The sequence below is a fragment of the Sesamum indicum genome, linkage group LG7 (assembly GCF_000512975.1).
Source record: "Sesamum indicum cultivar Zhongzhi No. 13 linkage group LG7, S_indicum_v1.0, whole genome shotgun sequence".
NCBI classification, from domain to species: domain Eukaryota; kingdom Viridiplantae; phylum Streptophyta; class Magnoliopsida; order Lamiales; family Pedaliaceae; genus Sesamum; species Sesamum indicum.
The window spans coordinates 9,823,475-9,845,094 of record NC_026151.1 but is presented as its reverse complement, the minus strand read 5'-3'; the positions used below and the strand labels follow the sequence as shown (position 1 = coordinate 9,845,094).

General features: G+C 36.2%; 3 protein-coding genes across 7 annotated transcripts; 1 reads left to right on the top strand and 2 right to left on the bottom strand.

The window, feature by feature from the left end:
• Positions 96 to 2,155, top strand: LOC105166870 (acyl carrier protein 2, mitochondrial). Its single transcript, XM_011086370.2, has 2 exons — positions 96 to 405; positions 1,757 to 2,155. Exons 1-2 carry the CDS (start codon positions 202 to 204, stop codon positions 1,931 to 1,933), a joined length of 381 nt encoding a protein of 126 aa, XP_011084672.1. The 5' UTR covers positions 96 to 201; the 3' UTR covers positions 1,934 to 2,155.
• Positions 1,956 to 15,368, bottom strand: LOC105166869 (serine/threonine-protein kinase TIO). Of its 5 annotated transcripts, none has more exons than XR_002287442.1 (25): positions 15,204 to 15,368; positions 14,866 to 14,966; positions 14,701 to 14,775; positions 14,329 to 14,421; positions 14,105 to 14,179; positions 13,881 to 13,973; positions 13,625 to 13,688; positions 13,436 to 13,520; positions 12,759 to 12,831; positions 12,621 to 12,689; positions 12,465 to 12,539; positions 12,256 to 12,361; positions 11,981 to 12,133; positions 11,048 to 11,186; positions 9,089 to 9,260; positions 8,622 to 8,720; positions 7,987 to 8,532; positions 6,428 to 7,585; positions 5,622 to 5,855; positions 4,902 to 5,045; positions 4,250 to 4,330; positions 3,936 to 4,124; positions 3,138 to 3,741; positions 2,915 to 2,976; positions 1,956 to 2,825 (listed from the first exon to the last, which is right to left on the bottom strand). XR_002287442.1 is itself a non-coding variant. In XM_011086369.2 (23 exons), the coding sequence occupies exons 2-23, from the start codon at positions 14,953 to 14,955 to the stop codon at positions 3,499 to 3,501; spliced, it is 4,056 nt and encodes a 1,351-aa protein (XP_011084671.1). In that variant the 5' UTR covers positions 14,956 to 14,966; positions 15,204 to 15,368; the 3' UTR covers positions 1,956 to 3,498. The 5 variants fall into 5 exon arrangements, 1 of the variants encoding a protein (XP_011084671.1); XR_002287443.1 differs by having other exon boundaries at positions 2,941 to 2,976; XR_002287440.1 differs by having other exon boundaries at positions 2,915 to 3,741.
• Positions 16,613 to 21,581, bottom strand: LOC105166868 (ER membrane protein complex subunit 10). Its single transcript, XM_011086366.2, has 9 exons — positions 21,141 to 21,581; positions 20,550 to 20,612; positions 20,368 to 20,463; positions 19,619 to 19,666; positions 19,182 to 19,253; positions 18,987 to 19,045; positions 18,502 to 18,589; positions 18,190 to 18,380; positions 16,613 to 17,006 (listed from the first exon to the last, which is right to left on the bottom strand). Exons 1-8 carry the CDS (start codon positions 21,468 to 21,470, stop codon positions 18,228 to 18,230), a joined length of 909 nt encoding a protein of 302 aa, XP_011084668.1. The 5' UTR covers positions 21,471 to 21,581; the 3' UTR covers positions 16,613 to 17,006; positions 18,190 to 18,227.

The window sequence follows — 21,620 nt, the reverse complement described above, 5'->3', positions numbered from 1 at the left end:
AATTAACTCATATTTTAGAGGTGTGACCTATGAAAAAAAGAGTGATGTTGTGCTATTTGATTAAAATATAAGGGGTGTTATGCAATCTACAATATTCCCTTTTCCCTTATTATGTGAAGCAAATTCTAGAGAAATTGAGGTTCATTTTCGACTGAAAAACCCCAACGAGCTTCTCTCTCTCTTCACACATACACACACCAAATGGCGGCGAGAAATGCATTGCTCAAGTACCTGAGGGTGAACGTCCTCCCAATTCAAAACCCTAGGCCTGTCGCCGCGGGCTTGTCGCAGCTCATCAGACGCCATTTCTGCGATGAAGCCAGGGGCTCCTTCCTCGACAAGTCTGAGGTCACTGATCGTGTTCTCTCTATTGTCAAGAACTTCCAGAAAGTCGATCCCGCCAAGGTGGCCCGCCCTGTTATTTCTCGCCTATTTTGTTTTTTTCTTTAAATAATATGTTTTATCTTGTGATATTTAGGTACGAGTTTTGCTGTTCTGTTGGGTTATTTTGTGATATTGTTCGATTATTTCGTGGACTGATGGTGGACATGTGGAAAAATTTTGCATTTTTTCGTTCAGTAGCTGGTGGTGGAATTGGTTGGCATCGCCAAGTTTTAGATGTAAAATTGGTCGGCGTTGCAATGTTCCACTCGGGATTTTATGATAGAAAGAGTTCATGTTGTAGTCCTGATTTTGGTTAATTTTGCTTTGAGTAGCCTCGAAATGAACTGATAATAGTTTCTAATTTGAGAATGAATATGATTTACCTCAACCTGATGTGGGACATCCTTATGAATTTGGACTATGTTGCATTGAGTTCTAATTAGTTTTGTAATCCCAGGATATTATGGATGCGTAAAATTTAATCATTTAAGCTATCCCATGAGATGGATACTAAATGGATGAGTTTCTTGTCAGAGAAATAAATTTCATGCACTTATTGCAGTTTTATGGGGAGAAATGAGATTTCTGGTTTGGGTCATTAGACCATGTCATTGAGTTTATCTTTGCAATAAAAAAATATGGAGTACCTGATTGGCTACTTGCATAGTTTTCTTTGCAGATGTGGATTAGGATATAAATATGTATGCCTCTATGTTATGGATGAGCTTCTTCTCATATCAAGCTTAATTATTTTCATCAAACTGCTAACTCCTTCTTGCCTTTGTCATATTCATCCTTGACCATCTTTGTTACTTGAGCACATTCTCTTTCCAACTATGATTTCTCTAATCAAAGCATTATAATTCTTTATCCATGAGGAATTCAATCAAGACAATTTGCTTCACATGTATTATTCGACTTCATTAAGTTGGAGATACTGTGGAGGTTAAAATGTACTCCTGACAAGCGACCTAACAAAGAATGTGTAAGACATCTAACTCCATTAAGATACTTCCCCCGCTGCAATTTATCTTCAAGGGAAATTCAGCGTTTAAAGTTACTTTCCCACTTAGACGTGCAAATCAGTGTGCCAGCTGCAGTTCTTTGATTTTTTTGAGATGGACTCTCGACACTAACAGTTTCTCTAGTTGTTGTGTGATTGCCAGAAAATGATGATTTTTGAGAGAGAATTTTTATGTGGACTTGTGTGCTGTTTCTTCTGCTTGCTAAGCTTTTATTATTTGCACTTTCCTGTGGTATTGGTTGATAAGCTGCTTTTGTGATGTTTCTTGCATTCTTTCTCATTTTCTTTGTGTGATACTTCAAATGGATTTGCCTGCCATCTTTGCTTAATATTTAACATGTTTTGTAGGTTACTCCAAATGCTCATTTCCAGAATGATCTTGGCCTAGATAGTTTAGATACAGTGGAAATTGTGATGGCTCTTGAAGAAGAGTTTGGTTTTGAGATTCCAGACAACGAAGCAGACAAAATCAACACCATCAATCTTGCTGTTGACTTCATTGCATCTCACCCTCAGGCAAAATAGAGGAGAGCCTGCTTTTTTTTCCTATTTTCAATCCAGCTAGCCAATGCCAGACAAGTTTTTAATATTTGAATCTCTTCTGAGAAAAAGAAATTATTTGCAGGTTGAAGTATGAAAATCTTTCTTTGTCTAACATTTTCTGTGGATTCTTGTCAAAATGTATCATGCATTTTGCAAGCTGTATTGCTCTTCTTCATAATTCCAGTGATGGAAACTCCAGTTGAAGTTTAATCAAAAAGAGGTTGATGCATTCATTTAAGACTCTTGTGCTTTCCTTTCTCATCTCTTCATACCTTTGTATCACCTGGTTATATCAGGAGTTTTGTCTCTAATTGGATGAATTGTAAACATTTTGGTAATTCAAAATGATCTTGGGCATCAGATGCTTCCATCACTAATAAACTTGAACAATTGTTCCTTTATATTTCTTGAGTAGCTGCCTAGTATGGCAAGCTTTTCTTAATCATGGACACTCCAGGGAGTGATCTACAGTGAAGAAAGTTGTAAATCAATTTCATAAATAGATTTGAACTTTATTGCCTCAGAAAGACATTTCAAATATCATATCACCGTGATTTGCTTGAAAGACAATATCATCTTGATGGATTCCTGCTCTCCTAGGTCACAGATTCCAATAATATGTGAATGCTTTGAATCTATTTCTATTTTAACCCACAAGGCTGGAGACTCGTATATCCAAATCATCATACTCTTCTTGTTGTTGCTGGCAATATTGAAACATATTTATCAACTGGAAATCTGGTGAAATGATATGCCGGAGATTTGAAATTTGTTCAACTACTATGTGCCAAATAGAGGTAAAGAAGTAGTCTTCGGAGAGTGATACAAGGCTGGAGACTCGTATATCCAAATCATCATACTCTTCTTGTTGTTGCTGGCAATATTGAAACATATTTATCAACTGGAAATCTGGTGAAATGATACTGTGGACGGGAGTATGTAAACACAACATGAAAAATAAACCTGAAAGAGGCTTAATAGAGCAGTACTATTAGTCTAGACTTCAGCAACTCTAGAATCAGCAGCTTCCGGAGCAATTGGTAAAAAGCCATTGCACCAAACAGAAAGAGAACATTGCAGGTGAGGATTCATAAAGAACATTTAGTAAAGAACAATTTTTGGATTAAGTTATGCTACAATACTATCGAAAAAGAACCAGTACAAGAAGCTAGTTGAGTTGCCTTACCGATCAAGAGAAATCATTGCATGTACAAAGATGCTTGCTCTCCACAATGCATCCAATTCTACTTGGCTCACAGTGGTTTACATTGACTTGGACAAGAAAAACAAGAAATTGTGTAAAAATATCGCTTCATTTCATGGTTTCCTCTTCATCAAATTATTGACACATACCATATGAGTGAATGGTGGAAACAATGAAAGATAACTTCTTCCTGGAGATGATTATGTACATCGCATACTAATGCATACAGATTTTTGTAAAACAATTATTACAAAAATCTGCTTGAAGGACCTAATGACAGTGATTTCCAACATCATATTGAGGATGAGATAGCAATTTTCATATTTTAACTGTTAGTGATGTGTCAGGATTCTGAAGCTTTACTGGTGATGAAGGAGGCATAATTCGCTATTGTGGATTCTGGTGATTGCCGAAGCTGTGCTATCAGAGGAAATAGTTCCGAAGAGCGAATAAATTGCCTACACTGTGGATAAGCACACATCTTGACCAGTGAAAACAAGGCTATCTTTAGAGGTGACTCGTTTATGGCATCCTTCCTTGGGTTCAATGCCACTGCGGAACAGTCTGCCACCACCTTTAGCAATGCCTGAAATGACCATTATTTCCTTTCAAAACACATAGAAGTATAAAGAATATCATCTTCTCTAGACATATTTCCAACAATCATCAAAGATACCATCAGTCCCAAGACTTGGCATTACTAGAGAACCAAATTAGCATGTACAACATGGTTATACACACTACATTCTGTAGAAAATCATGTAAGTATGAGAAGCAAACCTGCATTGCTCCCTTGGAAACTATGTCTTCACAAAGACGGTTGGAGTTGCGAACTAGATTACTAAGAGCACCTGCAGCATTTGCTTTAGTTTTGTCTTCCTCTTCTGAGAGCAGCAAATTTTTCAGCTGAGGGATTGCTCTTCTGAGTTCATCGTATAACGAGTCATTATGATAGGCAGCATTTCCAACCTGCACAGGCATACGTTCATCTAGTTAGCTACTCCAAGATTGTGTGGTCACTAGCATCTCAAGACAAAAATACTTCTAACCATCTGGGAAAAGGAAACTACACATATATTATAGGAGATACTTACAGCAAAACAAGCAAATTTCCTCGTCCGTTTGTCAGGATCAGCACAACGATCAATGAGGATACCAATGATATGATGTTTTGCCTTAAAATAAATTTGAATTGACTAAGTTATGAAGATAATTTGACCAGAAAATGAAAACAAGTTTTACCACTCCACCTCTGAATTCACAATCTAAAATCAAAGATGGGAGTAATTCTGTCACTAGAATTCTATTGTCATAACTGGGGCAAATTACAATGACCTCCCCTAAGGTTTTGCATAAATACAAACACCCCTCTTCATTTAAAGTTACAAATAACCCCCTAATATTTGATGAAATTATTTAAAGTAACAATGACCTCCCCTAAGGTTTTTCCGAAATAGTATCAATCAAGTAAGGCTTCGTCCCAGGTTGATTCTTGAAAGCCTTCTAGAAAATCCAAGGACTTTCCTCATTAGCTAGGAGGGGTTTCAGAGCTTAGTACTTGTACTAAGGGACAAAAAGAAATCCTTAATCTAAGGCCTTTCACTTTCAAATAAGAAAAAATAGAATCATCTTCTAAAAATCAAGGAGGTATTGGTAATTTTTCAAACAACGAGGGGGTATTCGTAATTATGCCAAACCTTAGGGGAGGTTGTTGTAATTTACCCTTATTTATAATGTGCTCTATACCAGTAAATTGTAGAAATAGGAACTGTGGCGGCACATGTTTCCAATAGCACTGCAGGTCTTGGCACGAAGATTTGGATCTTCATGTGTCAAAAAGTGCTTCAGATCCTCCAAGATATCTGCTGCATTGATATACTCATAGAACATCTGCATACACATTTTTGCTTAGAAATACTGCAATATATGTGCTTCAATAATGCAATAACAAAAGAATTTCTGAATCACTATAGAAATAATTCTTCCATTAGAAACGACCATGAAAAAAGATCATGCATTTTCAAGATGGCTAAAGAGGTGAAGCTTTCAGAGTAAAACCATTTTTAATTCAGGTTCAAGTAAAAATAAAGATATAATAAAAACAAAATCTTACTTATTCCTCCTCAACTCATAGAAAAGCAGCAAGGATAAAGTTTGGATAAAAGTCTTTGCAGGACAGAAAACTATTACTATTTACCATCTTCTAATTACGGGACCCCTAAGCCTAAAGTATGAACATACCGGCATGAATTGGATGGAAAAACAAACATCTCTAGGAAGGAAAGAAACAAGCTGTCAATGAGGCAATGGAGTGAAAGCATACCATTGGTCATAATTGGTACATAGGAACTCAGCCTAAACCATTATGTGAGCAAGACGTAATTTCAATAGTTCGTAAAAATTAACCACCACAAATAATATTAGCGAACATGAAAGAGAATATTCAACTAGATGGATAGCCAATACCTTGTCCATTCGAGCTAAATCTGAAACAATCATAAGAAAATCCATGGTCACTTCCCTGGGGCAGGGGTTGCTAAGCAACCTTTTTGCTCTGGCTGGAACCAATAAGCCTTTGCCCACAAGTTGAGCAGCAAGTGGCTGTTGCGTGGAAAGTTTGGCAATAAATGCAACTGGCCTGGCAACATCTTTCAACTCCATATGGTCCAAGCAGCGGAGAATGATTGCTGCAACTTCAACCTATGAATACAGAAGCAACATCCATTAAACAATAAAGCTGAATGTGTCACCTCAAAATTGTACATGTCGTATGATTGAAATTGATCATGTCGAGCAAAATAAAGTTCAAGTCATTCTATGAATCAATGTTGCCTCAAAAAATGAAAGCATAAAATGTTCCAGTATGTAAGAAAAAACATTAAAAACAGTGGGTGCCTGGCACTATGCCGTACTATTTATTCACAATACAATCTGCATTTCGTATATACATTTCAAATAGGGGGAAAGAATCATTTCGGGAACTCCCTGATGTTTGATGGTACTCTTTCTCTAATTTGGGTTGTCTTTGAAGGTCGACACTAAAAGGAGACACTGCCAAAACACGAATTCCAAAATTTCCATTGTTAAGCGGTCATATAAAGTCTAGATATGACAATCTCCTAGTCCTTAAATTCAGTTCAGACATGTCTTAGAAATATAAACTGACTGTGCTCCACAATGTGCAACACAGTAGACAAAAGGTATCTAAAGAAAGAAAATCATGGATCACATCTTCGAATAATTAAAGAAGAAGAAAGACATCTGTAACTGACCTCCAGAAGAATCTGAATATACTTTTTCATGTTTGTCTGTATTGTTTTCATCATGTCTTTGTCTTCAGCACACACCTTTCCACCTGGAGAGCCCACATTCAGAAGGAAACCGCTGTTCACAGAAGCATTAGCAGAAGGGAAACCAGGTGCACTCTGTAAGGCCACAAAAGGAAACGCTAAGAGGTCAATCACCGCATTTATTGTATCTCTCACACCATATTTCCCTCCACCAGGTCCAGTCCAGGACTTAACAAGCTGAAGATGAGCGTCAGATATTAAATCAGTGATGCACTTAATGTGTTCTGCCCTTAGCAAAATCTGACGAAATGTTGAAACTCCACCAGAAAGGCATTGACATATTGAAGAAACAGTCCACACAACGCCAGCAGGCGACAATCCAATTTGGTCTTGTGAGCAGACAGATCCTTTTTGAGAAGCATTTGAAATGTTGTTAGCCAATAAATCAATAAGAAGCTGTGGAGCACCACTTGCACATAGTTGTTGCACAGCCATAGGTCCTCCCCAGTTCAGTCTGGACTCCAACAGCCCAATAGAGCCATCCCTGATGCCATGCCTGCAGGGGAGCAGCCCATTCAGCATGCTAACATTCCCTGCATTTCCATCAGTTGCTGGACCTCTGAGATGGTCACACAGTGTTGCTGTTCGTGGAATTAAAGGAAGAGCGATCTCAGAGATGGCATTTTCAACCGAAGTTCCCTTCTCAAGGGTCAAAATCGATGCCAGAGCTAGCATGGCAGCTGCACAAGAAGGTTGCAATGAGGACTGCATCCTTTCATCTGAAGAAAAATGGTGCGCAAGGATAGAAAGCCTAGCAAACTGCTTTTTTGAAGATGATGTCAGCATAAATAGTGCAGAATTTCTTCCAGATGATTTCAAATGCTGAGCAACTGTGGCAAGTAGAAGACATGAGTTCATAACCAAGGCACGTGTATCCATGATTTTGAGCTTTGAACTATCTGCTTCGGTGTCATTAGCTTCTTTATTTGAAGCAGCACAAAATGAAAGTATGGAGAAGATCTCTGAAATGATTGTGCCGTCTCCACCCCCACTCACAACAGTAGTGACAGGTAATTTGCTTGGCAACCCACAGAGAACATTCATAACAAGTTCGCTGTGCATGCAACATCTCAAAATAAGCTGCAATAAAACAAGCCAGTCATTTTATTTTCACACATAAGATATAAGAGCCTAATACCATCAGATGACAGAATAAACAGAAAGAGTTGCATCAGAACCAGAACCCTAACTACACAACTTCACACATGAACTTTGAAATCAAATAGAAAGCGACTGGATGAACAACTTTGGTAGATGAACTTTGTAATAGAATAGAAAGCAACTGGATGAAAGCACCTCCATCCACTAAACAAAGGTACTCATATAAGAAAGATGTCAAAATAAATTGCATACCTACATGAACTTGTAATCAAATAGAAAGCGACTGATGAACAACTTTGGTAGATGAACTTTATAACAGAATAGAATTGGATGAACCAACTCCCATCCACAAAACAAAGGTGTCAAAATAGAATGCATACCTGCACCCCAGCACAGAGACCAATCTCGTGACGTTGGTGGAGACAAAAATAGACAGCAACCTGTATGGCTTTCGACTTCAGAAATGCTGTTGTGATTGCATCAATGACTTCTCCTGAATTTGTTGCATGTGATGGTCGCTCGTCATGCTCATTAATGTCAAGCCGAAGTGGAGAATGGCTCCTCAAAGCATTCAGTGGAAATAGTGCACTTTGTTTCATGGAGAGAATTTCAAATGCATCAATAAGTGACCAAATTCCCCTACAAGCTTCGCAGGCAGCTCGCAGCAAATTCGTAGATCCTGATATGAGACTCAAGCCTGACGATTCCAAGCACAAGCACAAACAATCCAGAACACCTGAAGACCTAGCATGGTCCAAAATTTGTTGAATAGTTCTATTCACCACTGACGGGGCTGAAGCTGCCTCAGGGTGCAAAGTGACTGTAGATGCTCTAAGAGACTGTGCCACTTGAGATAACATGACTGCAACACATGAAGCGCATTCATAAAGAACTCTTCCAGACACTTCATCACTGCAACCTGCAACCTGAAGATTTTAAATATGAGAGAGCTTAAAAGCAAATGCATTTGATAGTTCCTGCTAAACAAAAGCGATTACAAAGCAATGAAAGTAACCTGTGAATATAATCCGACTATGGTAACCCAATGTCTGAAATAAGGATCACCAATACTAGCTCCGTTGGTATCTAGCAATCTTTTCACGATTGAGAAGCTCTGAGAAATTCAAAATGTATTGAGCATCATGCATAAGGACTCGCACTAGCTGAAACAAAGAAAGGAACTTCTCCAAGGCTAAGAAAGTCGAGCAAAGGTAAATAAAATAAATACAATTTTGACGCCTGAGCTTCCATTAAAATTCAACAATTGCATTTTCCTTCAGCTACCCAGGGAGAGGGTGGTTATGTCCAACAAGCAAGAAAATTTGCTCATAAGGCATGAATTTCAACTATATGATCTCCTCCGAGCAACAACATGAAAGTTCAAATATTGTCAACTAACATGTATGAGATTACAAAGAAACATACAAAAACACACACAAACTCGTAGATATTTCATGATCAGAATGAAAAATAGAGATATACCTTTGCCATCAAGTCATTTCCATCAGATACTTTTAACCGAACTACAGCAGAAGCAAATCCAAGAAGTCCACCAATTATTTCATCCAGAATCCCCTTTGAATTGACAGCTCCAGCTACAATTATATTTGAGAGTATTCTTAGTGACTGGTTCAAAGTCACAACATCCTGATCCCTATATGAGAAACGAAAAGTATTATTATGTTGTAGTATTTTGCTCACAAATGAAATGATTATAAGAGAATCTTCAACTTGAAAGAAAATGAAGTAAAATATATAACAAAGTAACATGCAAACTATGCTAGATATACACAAGACTAGGCCTTGTTTACTTCGGCAGATTGGGTTTGATATCAGGGCGAATCTGCCCCAATGACTCGTTTACTTTTTTTTGACTAGATGCTTAATTATATGCACGGGTTTTGAATTAAATTCTATATTAACAAGAAACTGATAGCAAATTTACAAAATATTCAGAAATTATGATTAAGAAATATTAGAAAATTTTGTTTGAAAAATATTGTATTTATTGAAGGAAATATGAGATTCTCATAATAATTCAATTTCAAAATAATATTAAGAACGATAGTTATAAAAATATAAGGGGTTTGATTAAATGAATTCTTATAAATTGGTCAATAAATTAAATATATACCTAGAAAGATTAGAAAGTATAGTTAGTTAAAAATAACAGAACGAAGATTTGTATTTCGATAGAATGAAATATTAAAAGATTATTGGAAATTGTACGAATAATATTTAATATTCCATTTAGAAAGTACGATATTCTCAATATAAATTATATGCATTACAACTCATTATAGGATTCGTGGATAAAGTAGAGGACTGTACAATTGTCTATTTGCAATTAAAGCGTTGTAAAATCGAGGTAAGTAAATAATTAGTATTATCTATATATGTTTTATTTTCTCGTGATACTACTTTATATCTGTGATTTGTGCTAGAACTGATTTATATGGAACTGTATGGGTGGTGGATGACTTAATTTGAATGATTATGTTGAAAAAGTGAAATGAGAAAATACATTGAAACATTACATCTATTAAATGAAGTGTTGTTAGTGCTTGTAAATGAAAATGTGTCCATATATGGCTTTAGTGGCGGAAATTGAATATATTTATGATATAAATACCCCTTGATCCTTGATGCTATTGAATAGCTTGTGTGGCAAAATGAAATAAAAAGAACTATAATGCGAATTGGAAGAGTTATGATACGAAATGAGATCGATGAGCCTGTATGGAGTGTCAAGGGAATTCATTTGAACATTACATAATAAATGATGAGATTGAGTTAGTGGCGAAAAACACTATATCACCTTGTGGTAAGCAGACTAGGAAAAGATGAGTTTAATTTATTGTCTTGTTATGAGAGTTAGCTATGCTATGTAATAAAGTTAGTTGTGTTGGAATTAAATTGATTATATTCTATATATGTTGTTCATTTTATCTTGTCTGGACTACATTTGATGTACATATATCGATAGTGCCGATTATTTGCTTACTGAATTGCAGGCTCACTCGTCTGCTAACATTTTTCACGTAGATCTCTACCCACCCGAAGACTAGGTCCAAACCTTACATTTCAATCAAGTCACACCAGTATGCAGTTTTTCCCTCACCCATCAATAAAAATAGAAATCACATTTTGGGGTTGTATAAATATGAATGAGTATGGCACATGAGCTAATTATAACAATTCCATTTTATGGTATTTTATAGACACACATATAATTTTGTTGATGAGATGATAAATTTTCTAGTGGTGATGATGGGATTACGTGCATATATATTATATATACTCCGCAGGGATTGGATTACATGCATTAACAAGATTTGCTTTAAGTGTGGTATTTAGGAGAAAAATAGTCTTAGTGCCATTAGAGGATGCTACATATTCTATAAATCATAAATAAAAAGATGAGGCCAAGAAATTAATTACCTGCAAGAGTTTTGGGATCCATCACTCAACTTTTTCAATGGTAATAAAATAGCAGCCAATGCTTCATTATCTTGACCAATTATTTTTGCACCCTTAACTGTGCGGGAATTATTCTCCAACCGGTCCAACACTAGGCAACCTGAACACAAACAAGGCCATATAAACAGGTTCAGTAGAACCATTTCAGAGTAGACAAATAGCATATACATATTACATATCACTGATAGGATGTTGCATACGTAGAAGCATCAAAACCATACATTAATAGAAAACATTTGCACCAACAGATTTCAAAAGAAGGCAAAGGAGAGCTACAGGAGAAAACAGAGAAGGAAGGAGGACATTGTTGAAATGCCTTATCCTCCTCAATGTGTTAGATAACTAATGAAAATCCAGGCATTGGCCAAATCGTGCAATTAAATATAATATGCCAGAAACTATGACAGCAATGCAGGTGCTAATGCAAACTTATTTCTCTCTACCAATCAAACAAAATAATTGATTTAATGATATAATTAGTAGTTGGATTGGTTATCGATTATCCATACACCAAATTGCTCAAGAGGGACCTAGAAATCATTTAAAAAACACCTTCCATTTTCAGAGTTGGAACTTCAACAAAGTTTTAAAGAAACTACCTAATGAAGATAAAGTTCCCTCTAAAAAATATATATATTATCATATAAGCTCTTTCTTTAGAAAAGACTGGATACCTTTCAAGGGTTCACATGGTGCTACCGGTTAAAAGAGAAAGAGACTAGAGTTGCCCAAAGTAAATAAGTGAAGATGAATGAAAATATATAAAAAAGCAGTTTCAGTATAAACTAAACAAACGAATTGCCATGCATAAAAAACTTGTCGGTACTTTGATACAGTCTGCTAACCAGAATGTTGAAGAAAATGCAACAAAAGAACATGCTTCCTTTAATTTACCTGACTGTAGAACACCTCCCTGATTAGGAAAACCAGGAAATTCCTCCCTTGGCATGGCATTATCTGTTGCAAAGTTAGCTCCATTAGAATGAGGATTGGTCGGAGAACACTGGATATTCCCAGTTTCACCACCAGCTGGAGAACAGCTTTTACCTGCAACCATATAATTTGATCAGTTTAGATTGACTAAATACCTTTTAGAGAACAATGGAAAACTTGCTCTTTGGACTTGTAATTCTCCATTAATAGCTTTTGAAGAATAAAACAGGACTTACTCTCTGGACTTGCCACAGTCAATCCATTTGGCTTTTGCACATTCTTTTCTTGCCTCAGAGCTGCATCAGACCCTCTTGTAGATGCTGTAGTCAAACTACATCTCTCCTGATAATTATTACGTCAAAAACAAACAGTTGCATGAAATATTAGCAAAAAACAAACCAAGGGCTTCAAAACCTAATCCACACAAGGAAAGTGTTCCGCTCACTTCTGTTTCTGCAGGAGTTTCTTTAACAAATGGATGTTCAAGAAGAGCAGGCCATGTTAGTCTGTGCTGCGGAACCTGTTCCCATGAAAGCAGGTAAGATTAAGTTGACACAGAAAAAGGGGAGTTATTGCGCATATATTACATTTGCAAGCATACCTTATTCAGCAAACCCTGTAAGAAACTTTTGAAATTTGAACTCATATTGTCTGGATATTTAACTGGATCCTGCAAAGGACACTAAGTGATGATCCTAAAGAAGGTCATGAAAATTGACTGGTGAAAATAGGACAGTACCTTAATGATGTGCCGGATAAGTGCATATACTGAATTCGTATAAAATGGAGGTTGGCCAACAAAGAGTTCATACCTGTATGGTTATAACTGGGGGTATTAGCATGGCTCAAAAAAGAGGAAGCAGAAATTTGCCAGCAAAAGGGGAGAAAGGAATAATGGGAAGCCGGATACAGCAGGGGCAGAATCCCTTGACACACAGCTGATGGAATAATAAACCTTCCATAAGCTTAGCTAAATACATGATTGGCCCACAAAGCTGAGGGTACATGGAAAGAGCATAGATAAAGAGGGGAAAATGTGTTCATTTTGGAAGTAATCGAAACTTCTTACGCTTACAAGAAAAATCATTTCCTTAGCAATACTATCAACGCTAGTAAAGAAGGATTGGCAAGTTTCTGAGATAGTTGATTATCTGATAAAATTCCCTCGTTGCTGCTTGTAGAATTTCCAAGACTATTTCCATGTGAATGCACTATGCTGACAAGAGGCCCATTTCTTTAACATTTATTCTAAAGGTAAATCTTATACAATTGATTTTGGAAGCTAAGGAGGGGCTAAATACTGCAATCAATGCTCAAAAATATTGCAAGCTGGACACGTATTTTCATTTTTTACAAAGATAACTCAGATGTGAGATGTGCCTTGTTGACATACAAAACGAAGGATGTGTTTCTTACAAAATAACACCAAGGGACCAGAGATCAGCAGTGTGGTTGTACGGTTGTTCTCGTACTAGTTCTGGGGCCATGTATAAAGGAGTTCCTAATATAAATTCGTAAAACCAATAATCAGAATCCACTTAACAAGCAGTCATTATTGCTAGCAGCAAGGGGATAACAGCTGGATTCAAATAGTGAGCCTCGTACCTTTTATGGACCGCAAGACAACTGTGTTTGCAGACATTGCACGAGCAAAACCAAAGTCGCAGAGCTATTTAATGGATAAATAGAAGCAGAATTAAAAAAATTAAGACATCTGGCTGATTTATTGTGTTTACAGAATAGAATACAATTTATTTTGTGATATAACCTAGCATAGCTGCTCTTATGTAAATTGTAGAATATGTATAGAATAAATGTGATTTAATGTCAACATATAATAATTGCTATTCAACCAACAGACCTTAACAATAGAGCCAGCACCAATGAGGATGTTTTGTGGTTTCATATCACGATGAATTATTCGGTTTGAGTGGAGATAATGCAATGCTCTCACCTGATAATTGAAAAGCAAGAAGTTAAAACCAATAAATCGAAAGCTGAAAGGTTATGAAAACATTCCAGCTCCAGTCATTACATATGAAATTATCACATTAAATGCTAAGTAGAAATGTTAAAACTGAATACCAGTTGCTTTGCAATTGCTTGAACCTGTTCTTCGGGGAGACACTTATCATCCTCGAGAATTTCGAAAAGCTCACCCTGGAATATATAAACTCATTAACTAATCATGTTATCACTTTACACATGCTGGGTGCATTTTGTGTACATTAACTATCTGGATCAACATTATTCTCTGCTAAGAAGAATTAATCAAGTGGAGATACTCGACAAGTCAAAGTAAGAATTACCTGTGCAAATTCTGTAACCACACAGAACTCTTGTGGGCTCTCAAATGAGTCCAGCATTGCTATAATATTTTCATGCTTCAATTTTCGTAGAATCTGCAGCAATCAAAGTAGCCAAAATTAGCATTAAGGCATGATTATAACAAGAACCATGAAATCGTACATGTTGTGGCAAATAAATGACATCCAAATTTAGAATCTGCAGCAATTCATGCAAGCCAAATTTTATAATCCAAACATAATTACCCAATAACTACACATTTCAAAGTCAAACAAACACAACTGCACTAGGTCCTATACTATCACAGTACACTAATGGAACCCACATTCACTTACACCAGTATCATAAATAATAATAAAACCATATATATATACCTCTATTTCCTGTCTTAAGTTCAGAATATCCTTCTCACTTTTGCCATGTTTGGGGATAAACTTCATAGCAACCGTCTGCAGATCTCAACAAAAACAATATCAAAATACACTTAGAGCAAGATCAATCAACCCATAAAAGATAGCAAGCGAACCAAAAATGCGCACCTGGCCACTGAACTTACGCCGCCCTTTATACACTTTGCCAAACGATCCCTCACCCACAAGCTCTATGACATGATAGTTCTCGACACCCATTTAATCCAAACCTGCGGAGTTGAAATATAATACATACAATTGGCAAATATCAATAAGTCACACTAAGATACTCAAACCGTAAATACAACAACAGAAAGTTAAACTCGATGTAAACATCAGCCAAACCAGTGAACAACAGTTCATCATCATCCACCGACTGAATGAATAAGGCAACCGTAATTACGAAAATTCAAGGAGAAAAATTCAGATTAAAAGAATACAACACTAAATTATCGACAATCTTTCACCTGGAAGAAACTCTGAGCAAACAATTTCTTGATTTGTTTCCGAAACTAAATCTGAATAAAGTGTGAGAGAAAGGGAGGGGGGGGCGATGTGAGAGAGAGAGCGAGACAGAGAGAGGAGGAGGAGGGAGAGAAGAAAATTTGAAAAATGGGTTTGTGGGGTTTACCGTTTTTTTCAAATTGAAGTTGGATTTGAAATATTTGAAATGGATCAAAGAGCGTAGGATGCTACCCGTTGTGTGGTCTCTTTTATCCGAAGTCGGCGGGTTAATTTTTCTTTTCTTTTTTTATCTGGGATAATTCCAACGTCTACTTAAATATTGGTATAATTATATATTAATTTTTTACAACTTCTGAAATTATATTTGTTATTTTCGATATTTGTTTTTATCCAATAAATAAATTTATCGTTATTTAAAGTTTATGAAATTTAGTGAAATTACAAAAAAATTGAATGAAAATTCATATTTAACCCCTTCTATCTTATTAATTACTTATTACAAATTCGATAAATTTGCACTACAGTGATTGACTAATCTTGCTTTAAGTGTACTATGATATTATTTTTTTGTTATCATACCGTTTTTTCTTGAGGTTCAATATAAATTTTGATTTGATATATTCATCTGTTAGACGAAAATAAATATCAAGAATTCTAAATTTAATTTCTTAAATCATAAGAGATTTACATATAATTACATTAACACCAATTAGAGACGGTGTAATTATTTATTTTATTTTGCACTTGTTAAACTCGAAATCCATAAATTTTTTTTTTTTCAATTAAGTGACATTTTTTTAAAAAATTAACATTACTATTTATAAAATATATTAAATTATTATTACATTAAAAACATATAAACAATTGAAATAAAAAAGCATTTAAAATAAATTAAAATGTTATAAACATCTTCCAAATGCCCTTAGGACAGATTCAAGACAAGATCGGAGTCTTAAGTGGCTTCGTAAAATTAAAATTCATCCCTCATTCACCCGCCCCATTTCCATTAATAATATTGAGAATAAATTTAATAGTTAATATATAATTGTCACGCTTATATTCATATATGTCCAAATAAATAAATAAGCCCTTGCATGAAAATTCATTAGTCTTCGGATAAGTGTTTTATGCGTGTTTTATGCGATATTGAACAAGTAGCACTAGCATTATTTGCATAGAAAAAAACGCATATTTCGATTACTTAGGCACAAAATATTAATTAAACAAATATGTTTTGAGTATTTGAACAATATTACAGCACAAATATGTTTTCTCAAGTGTGTTGAGACTCCTAGCAAGCATTTTAGGTATAATCCATCATAGCGTTCGTAGTCTCAATGTTGTTGACATAAGGACTAATAAGTTGATATTGAAAAATTTAACGGACCAACTCTACCTGATAGACCGAGTCTGAATTCTGGCACATGCCAGTGAAGAAACTAAGTTATGATGCACTTGCTCATTATAGAACAAAAATAGTACACGTTTGAACCCAACCAACTGAAGAAGCAACTTAGTACAGAGTTTCGTCTTGTCTAAACAAATATATATCCACTTCTGCTTAGAGCAGTTCGTGAAGAAATGTACGTTCTTCCAATTATAAGAACATCCTGCAAAAGAAGTAAAATGACAATGGTTCGTCGTTTTACAGAAGAAATACCCTGGGTTCTTTGGAACTAAATCCCCTGCAAGAGTGCTCCCATGATGATAAACGCTTTCCAACTGTAGGAGGCCTTGTTCTCCATAAGCAGTTCCAGCTCAAAATCAATAATCTTACCATCAAGTGGTCATATACCAGCAATAAACTGCAGTTTTTGAAACAACATTACCAATCGGTTCAATAGAGGATGCATCTTACAGGCTTCCAGAATCAAGGTTCATGGAATTATGCAACAAACATGATAGTTTCTTCTGTTTCTCAGTTTCTCTAAACTGAAGGGAAATCAGGGGGCTGTTATTACGGTCCTCTTTATTATGGTAATACAAAGGAGCACTTTTACATCAATCACATTACAGAAGTTTGTAAGATCTAGCATGCTAACTAATCACATTACAAATAGCATGGAGTTTATAAGATGTTACCAATGAAAATATTGTAATTAATTTGAAGGAATTTGTTAAACTCTTGTTAGGAACTCTTTAGTTCACAATTTCCTAATATTTTTTAAATACTTTAAAATTTTATACGCTCTTTTCTGAAAAAGTTTACCTACCACTTTGTTATCATATGAACTTTCAAACATCTTATTAATGCGAATGCTTGTCTTAACAATAATGACAGACAATAGTAAATGGCGTTTCTTCAGATATGTATTGGGCAGCTTTTGGCATCCTAAAACACAATTTTTATTTATCCAAAGTCCTGTAACAATATTGATAGTTCTGCTTGCCTTCATTCTATCTTAAAGAACATAAGATACAATCAGAGGAAATGTACAATACAATCCATATGAAAAACCAACACCACCAATGTAGGGGACACATCACACATGCAAGAAATAGTACTATGTGCTTAAAGGTGCATGACAAAACCCCTGGTGCTGGATGTGCTCAAGTTCAATATCATAATGATAATGACAAAAGCCACGAATTATCCCTTTTTAACCAAGAAGAAATTCATATGGTCTATTTAACTCCGTGAGGATTCAATGGTGGAAACCAATGGTCATATTATGAAATCATGTGCAAAGAGATCTGTATTTCCCTCTCTGCAGTTAACTTGGATATGGCAATATATTTGTGATGCTTGTATGGAAATCTCAAATTAGGCCCTCCACCCACACCCAAAGTCTGGCACATTGGATCCCATAGCAGAAAACAGTACCAACTTGAGGGTTAACATAAATATCTTTTATGCACTGGATTCATACTTGAAAACAGTCAATGGAAAAGAACACATTAGTTCCAATTCTCATATTGGGTTGTCTAAGAACACGACTGAAAAAAATAAAGGAAAATCATAAAAGTAATTAATAAATGAACAGATACCTGGAAGATATGTTACTCAAACGTTTTGTAAAAATTGATCATCTTCTTCGCACTGCAGTAGCCTGACCACGTGCTGCAACCGCTGCTTGTGTTTGTGAGCCTGGCTGCCCATTAGGCTGTTCCTCAGCCATGTTCATGGCCTGAGTCACGGCATTCATGACAATGAGCCCAAGAGGAATCAAGTACATCCACTGCAAATACGGAAACAATCATAGAATTAACTACTGTTTTTCTCTTGAGCCCTTATGCAAAGAGCAAGCGAAAACCATTACATCAACACAAAGTCATGAAGAGCTAACAGTTTGTACTTACGTATTTAGCCCAGAAGGACCTCTCTGGTGGCTTCACCTCTTCACCTTCTCCATTCTCTCCAACAGCTTCGTCTGTAAATACTGGAGTTCTGCTTCAAAATATTAACCCAATTATAACATAGAGTAAATCAGAGAGTCAAGAATTAGACAATATATGGACTGATAGAAGGTTGTGTCATCCTGTTCTGCCCTCTGAAGTGGCTTCCCATAAATTAAAAACAAATCATAATATTTAAAAGGTTAGAGGAATTATTATGATTCTCCAGATATGAAGTCGTGCTATTTGGTGCTTGGACACTTGTGTACTACAAAAGACCAAGGACTGGTATAGAATGAAATCCCATTGAGTTTCCGCTATTAGATTGCCATGTGTAAATGACTATTTCGGCACTTGGTTCATAATGCTGCAAAACATATTAAGTTACTACATAAAATAAATCATTCATCTACTAATCAGGATTAAAAACCCAAGCAAGAAAGACTTACCTAGGAGCCTGCTCACTATTCTTCAAGACTGTATGTGACTTAAAAGACCACTTTGTAGGCTGAAAGGTAAACAGCAAGAAGTAACATAAAGTTGGAACAATAATAGCCACAGTAAAAATTTGCAACCACATTGCTTTATGATGAAAACATGGGAGGATAATTAACAGTCTAGATGGTTTGCAGGGGACAGCTTACAAGTTTCAACTGACGGGGATACTGGCAAGATCCTGGGGAACCATAATTAACAGCCAATATATTTACACCCTCCTGCATTCCATAACAATAATAAACAATACATAAATCAAATCCAAAGTTAAGGCTAGCCCTTTGAGAAAACAAGAAATCACTGATGTAATATTGATGCATTACTTTTTAAGATATTTGGGAAAGAGGAAATGTGTCTTGGGGAACAGAGCCATTAAAAGTTTGGTTCATTGAGTATGAAATATAGACTTTGTTTTTGCATTCCAGGTCACTGAAGGTTGTTTGGAAGCTTTGGTCCATTACACAGGAAATATTGTCAATTTCTCATCGACATCACTGGACATGAATGTCAACTGAGCCTCATGTGATGAAATAACAAACTAGTTATAGCAGCTATATACAGTTACAGTTGTTTAGGGATTTATTACCATGTGTATCACAAAATACTCATCCAATGCTTCCCGTGGCAGACATCTCTGCAAGGAAAAGATGGACAATTATTACATTGTTACATAGTAACTGTAAACATGCAAAAAAAAAACCACTAAATTGTAACTTGTACAGATTCTGATGGAGGAATACAAGTCAAAAAAGTTGTAAAGGGGGTTTGTCCCATGGTAAATAGGTAATAATGAACAGCACAAGTTCATTAAAGTTAAATATCAACATCAAAGTTCTCGATGGCAGGTTTTGTGCCTGATCCCAATAAATGCAGGTTTCACACTTGGCATTTTAAAGTCCAAACTAAAAGTTTGAGTACTTTGATATCACTCTACCACAGATTTACTGACAAAATAAATAATAGAAATGCAGTGAGTTCAACTGGAACTAAAAAGAAAACGTTAGATCCCATTTTCACCTTTTCAAAGCCATGTAAAATCCTATTGAAAAAGAACCTTCTGAAAAGAATTTGGCAAGTTCAAGAGAATCATTCAAATAGCATTCAACTAACAAAGTTCAACCTGTTCCCTGATAAATCATACAGATATCACCAACTCTAGAATGTAAAAATCACCCTCTTGAATATGCAGGTCAAAAGATAAATTAAATGTGTACATATGTATTTGTTTTATTCATAGACACATCAGTCTTCCACAAAAGAACATGAAATACACAAACATGCAAGCATGTAATATACTCCTAAATGCACAGAATCATATTCAGAATAAAAACTAACCGCCTTCACAGATGAGATAATATACTCTCTGCCAGGTGGGCTTAGCACGTTAGATGGCAGTCTTATTCTATAGAAGTCATCTCCTTCCAAAAGTCTCTGTGAGATCATAAAATGTCATCAATTACATTGAGAGCACTCTAAAATTCAGACATTAAAGGACAAGAATTTCCAAAGAGATTTACTTTGAAATTCTCCTTCTCTGTCTCACTGAAGACATTCCTTGAGAACCGAAGCTTCGTAAGTGTCTGTCGTGGATCATGACTTATTAAAATTCAGCAGGGAAACAAAAACAAACAACTGTTAAAGAATTGTATAGGCATCCGAGGTTTGTCCCGCTGGTTGCTTTGAAAAACCTCATTTGCATTATTAATTGATTGGCTCTGTTACTATCATTGTTAATGACTTACAATAATGAGATAACGGCATATCAATGTAATTTTTAACAAAATGAACCAGAACTACTGCACAATAATATCCCACTGGTTTTGAAGCTCTTCTACAATATGATGAATACACCGAACCCAAAATACATTAATATGATCCCAAACGAAGAATAGAATAAACATGCTAAGCAGGAAGCTTAAACGTCAGTCCAAGGTTAAGAATACTCAATAGTCTCGTCATACGTACAGATGTCAATGCATGAGGGTATCTCTCCTAAGTTCATCTGAATTCATCCATACTACCATCATATTCGTATAACTAAATCACTCCATAGACTACGACCCCACAGCACAACCAAACTTCGACCCATATTTTAAGTACTAAAGTACCTGACCACCATGCGTCGACGTCTTGAGCCGAGCGGAGAATGTGCCGGCGGGCGAAAAGTCGGAGTCCCCGAAGGCGTGCTCGAGTGTGAACTGTAATTTGGAGTCCGGATCCGAACCCGACTCAAATGCCCGCTTCCGAGTGGACGGCGGAGTATACGTGGGTCGGGTTGTGCTTGCCGGATCGGGAGATCGGCCCCCCTCGATGCCGAATTCTTCGTCGTCGACTAGGAGCTCGTCGGACTGGAAAGCAGACGGCGTAGCGGCGAAATACAGCGAGAGGTATACAGTGAAAAATAAGGACAACAGCGAAGATGAGAAGCTGATTCTCATGGCGGATACTCACACACACGCAGTCTTGGCGATTCAGTCGTCGAGGGTTAGTGTATTATTGTTGCTTTCCTTTGTTTTGTTCGCAGTGGCGTCTCTCTATACTATATTGTAGTAGAGAAGATGTTGTGGGGGAAAAATGAAAACCAAGAA

Bases quoted from the DNA above. Each gene is read 5' to 3' on its own strand.
- LOC105166870 (XM_011086370.2), top strand. From the start codon at position 202: ATGGCGGCGAGAAATGCATTGCTCAAGTACCTGAGGGTGAACGTCCTC. The intron at 406-1,756 runs GTGGCCCGCCCT...CATGTTTTGTAG, and splicing joins AGAAAGTCGATCCCGCCAAG to GTTACTCCAAATGCTCATTT.
- LOC105166869 (XM_011086369.2), bottom strand. From the start codon at position 14,955: ATGGGTGTCGAGAACTATCATGTCATAGAGCTTGTGGGTGAGGGATCG. The intron at 9,261-11,047 runs GTAATTAATTTC...TTTCTCATATAG, and splicing joins GGATCCCAAAACTCTTGCAG to GGATCAGGATGTTGTGACTT. The intron at 5,856-6,427 runs GTCAGTTACAGA...CTGTATTCATAG, and splicing joins ATATTCAGATTCTTCTGGAG to GTTGAAGTTGCAGCAATCAT.
- LOC105166868 (XM_011086366.2), bottom strand. From the start codon at position 21,470: ATGAGAATCAGCTTCTCATCTTCGCTGTTGTCCTTATTTTTCACTGTA. The intron at 20,613-21,140 runs GTACTTTAGTAC...GATCCACGACAG, and splicing joins CGTCGACGCATGGTGGTCAG to ACACTTACGAAGCTTCGGTT. The intron at 18,590-18,986 runs GTAAGTCTTTCT...ATTTTGAAGCAG, and splicing joins AATAGTGAGCAGGCTCCTAG to AACTCCAGTATTTACAGACG.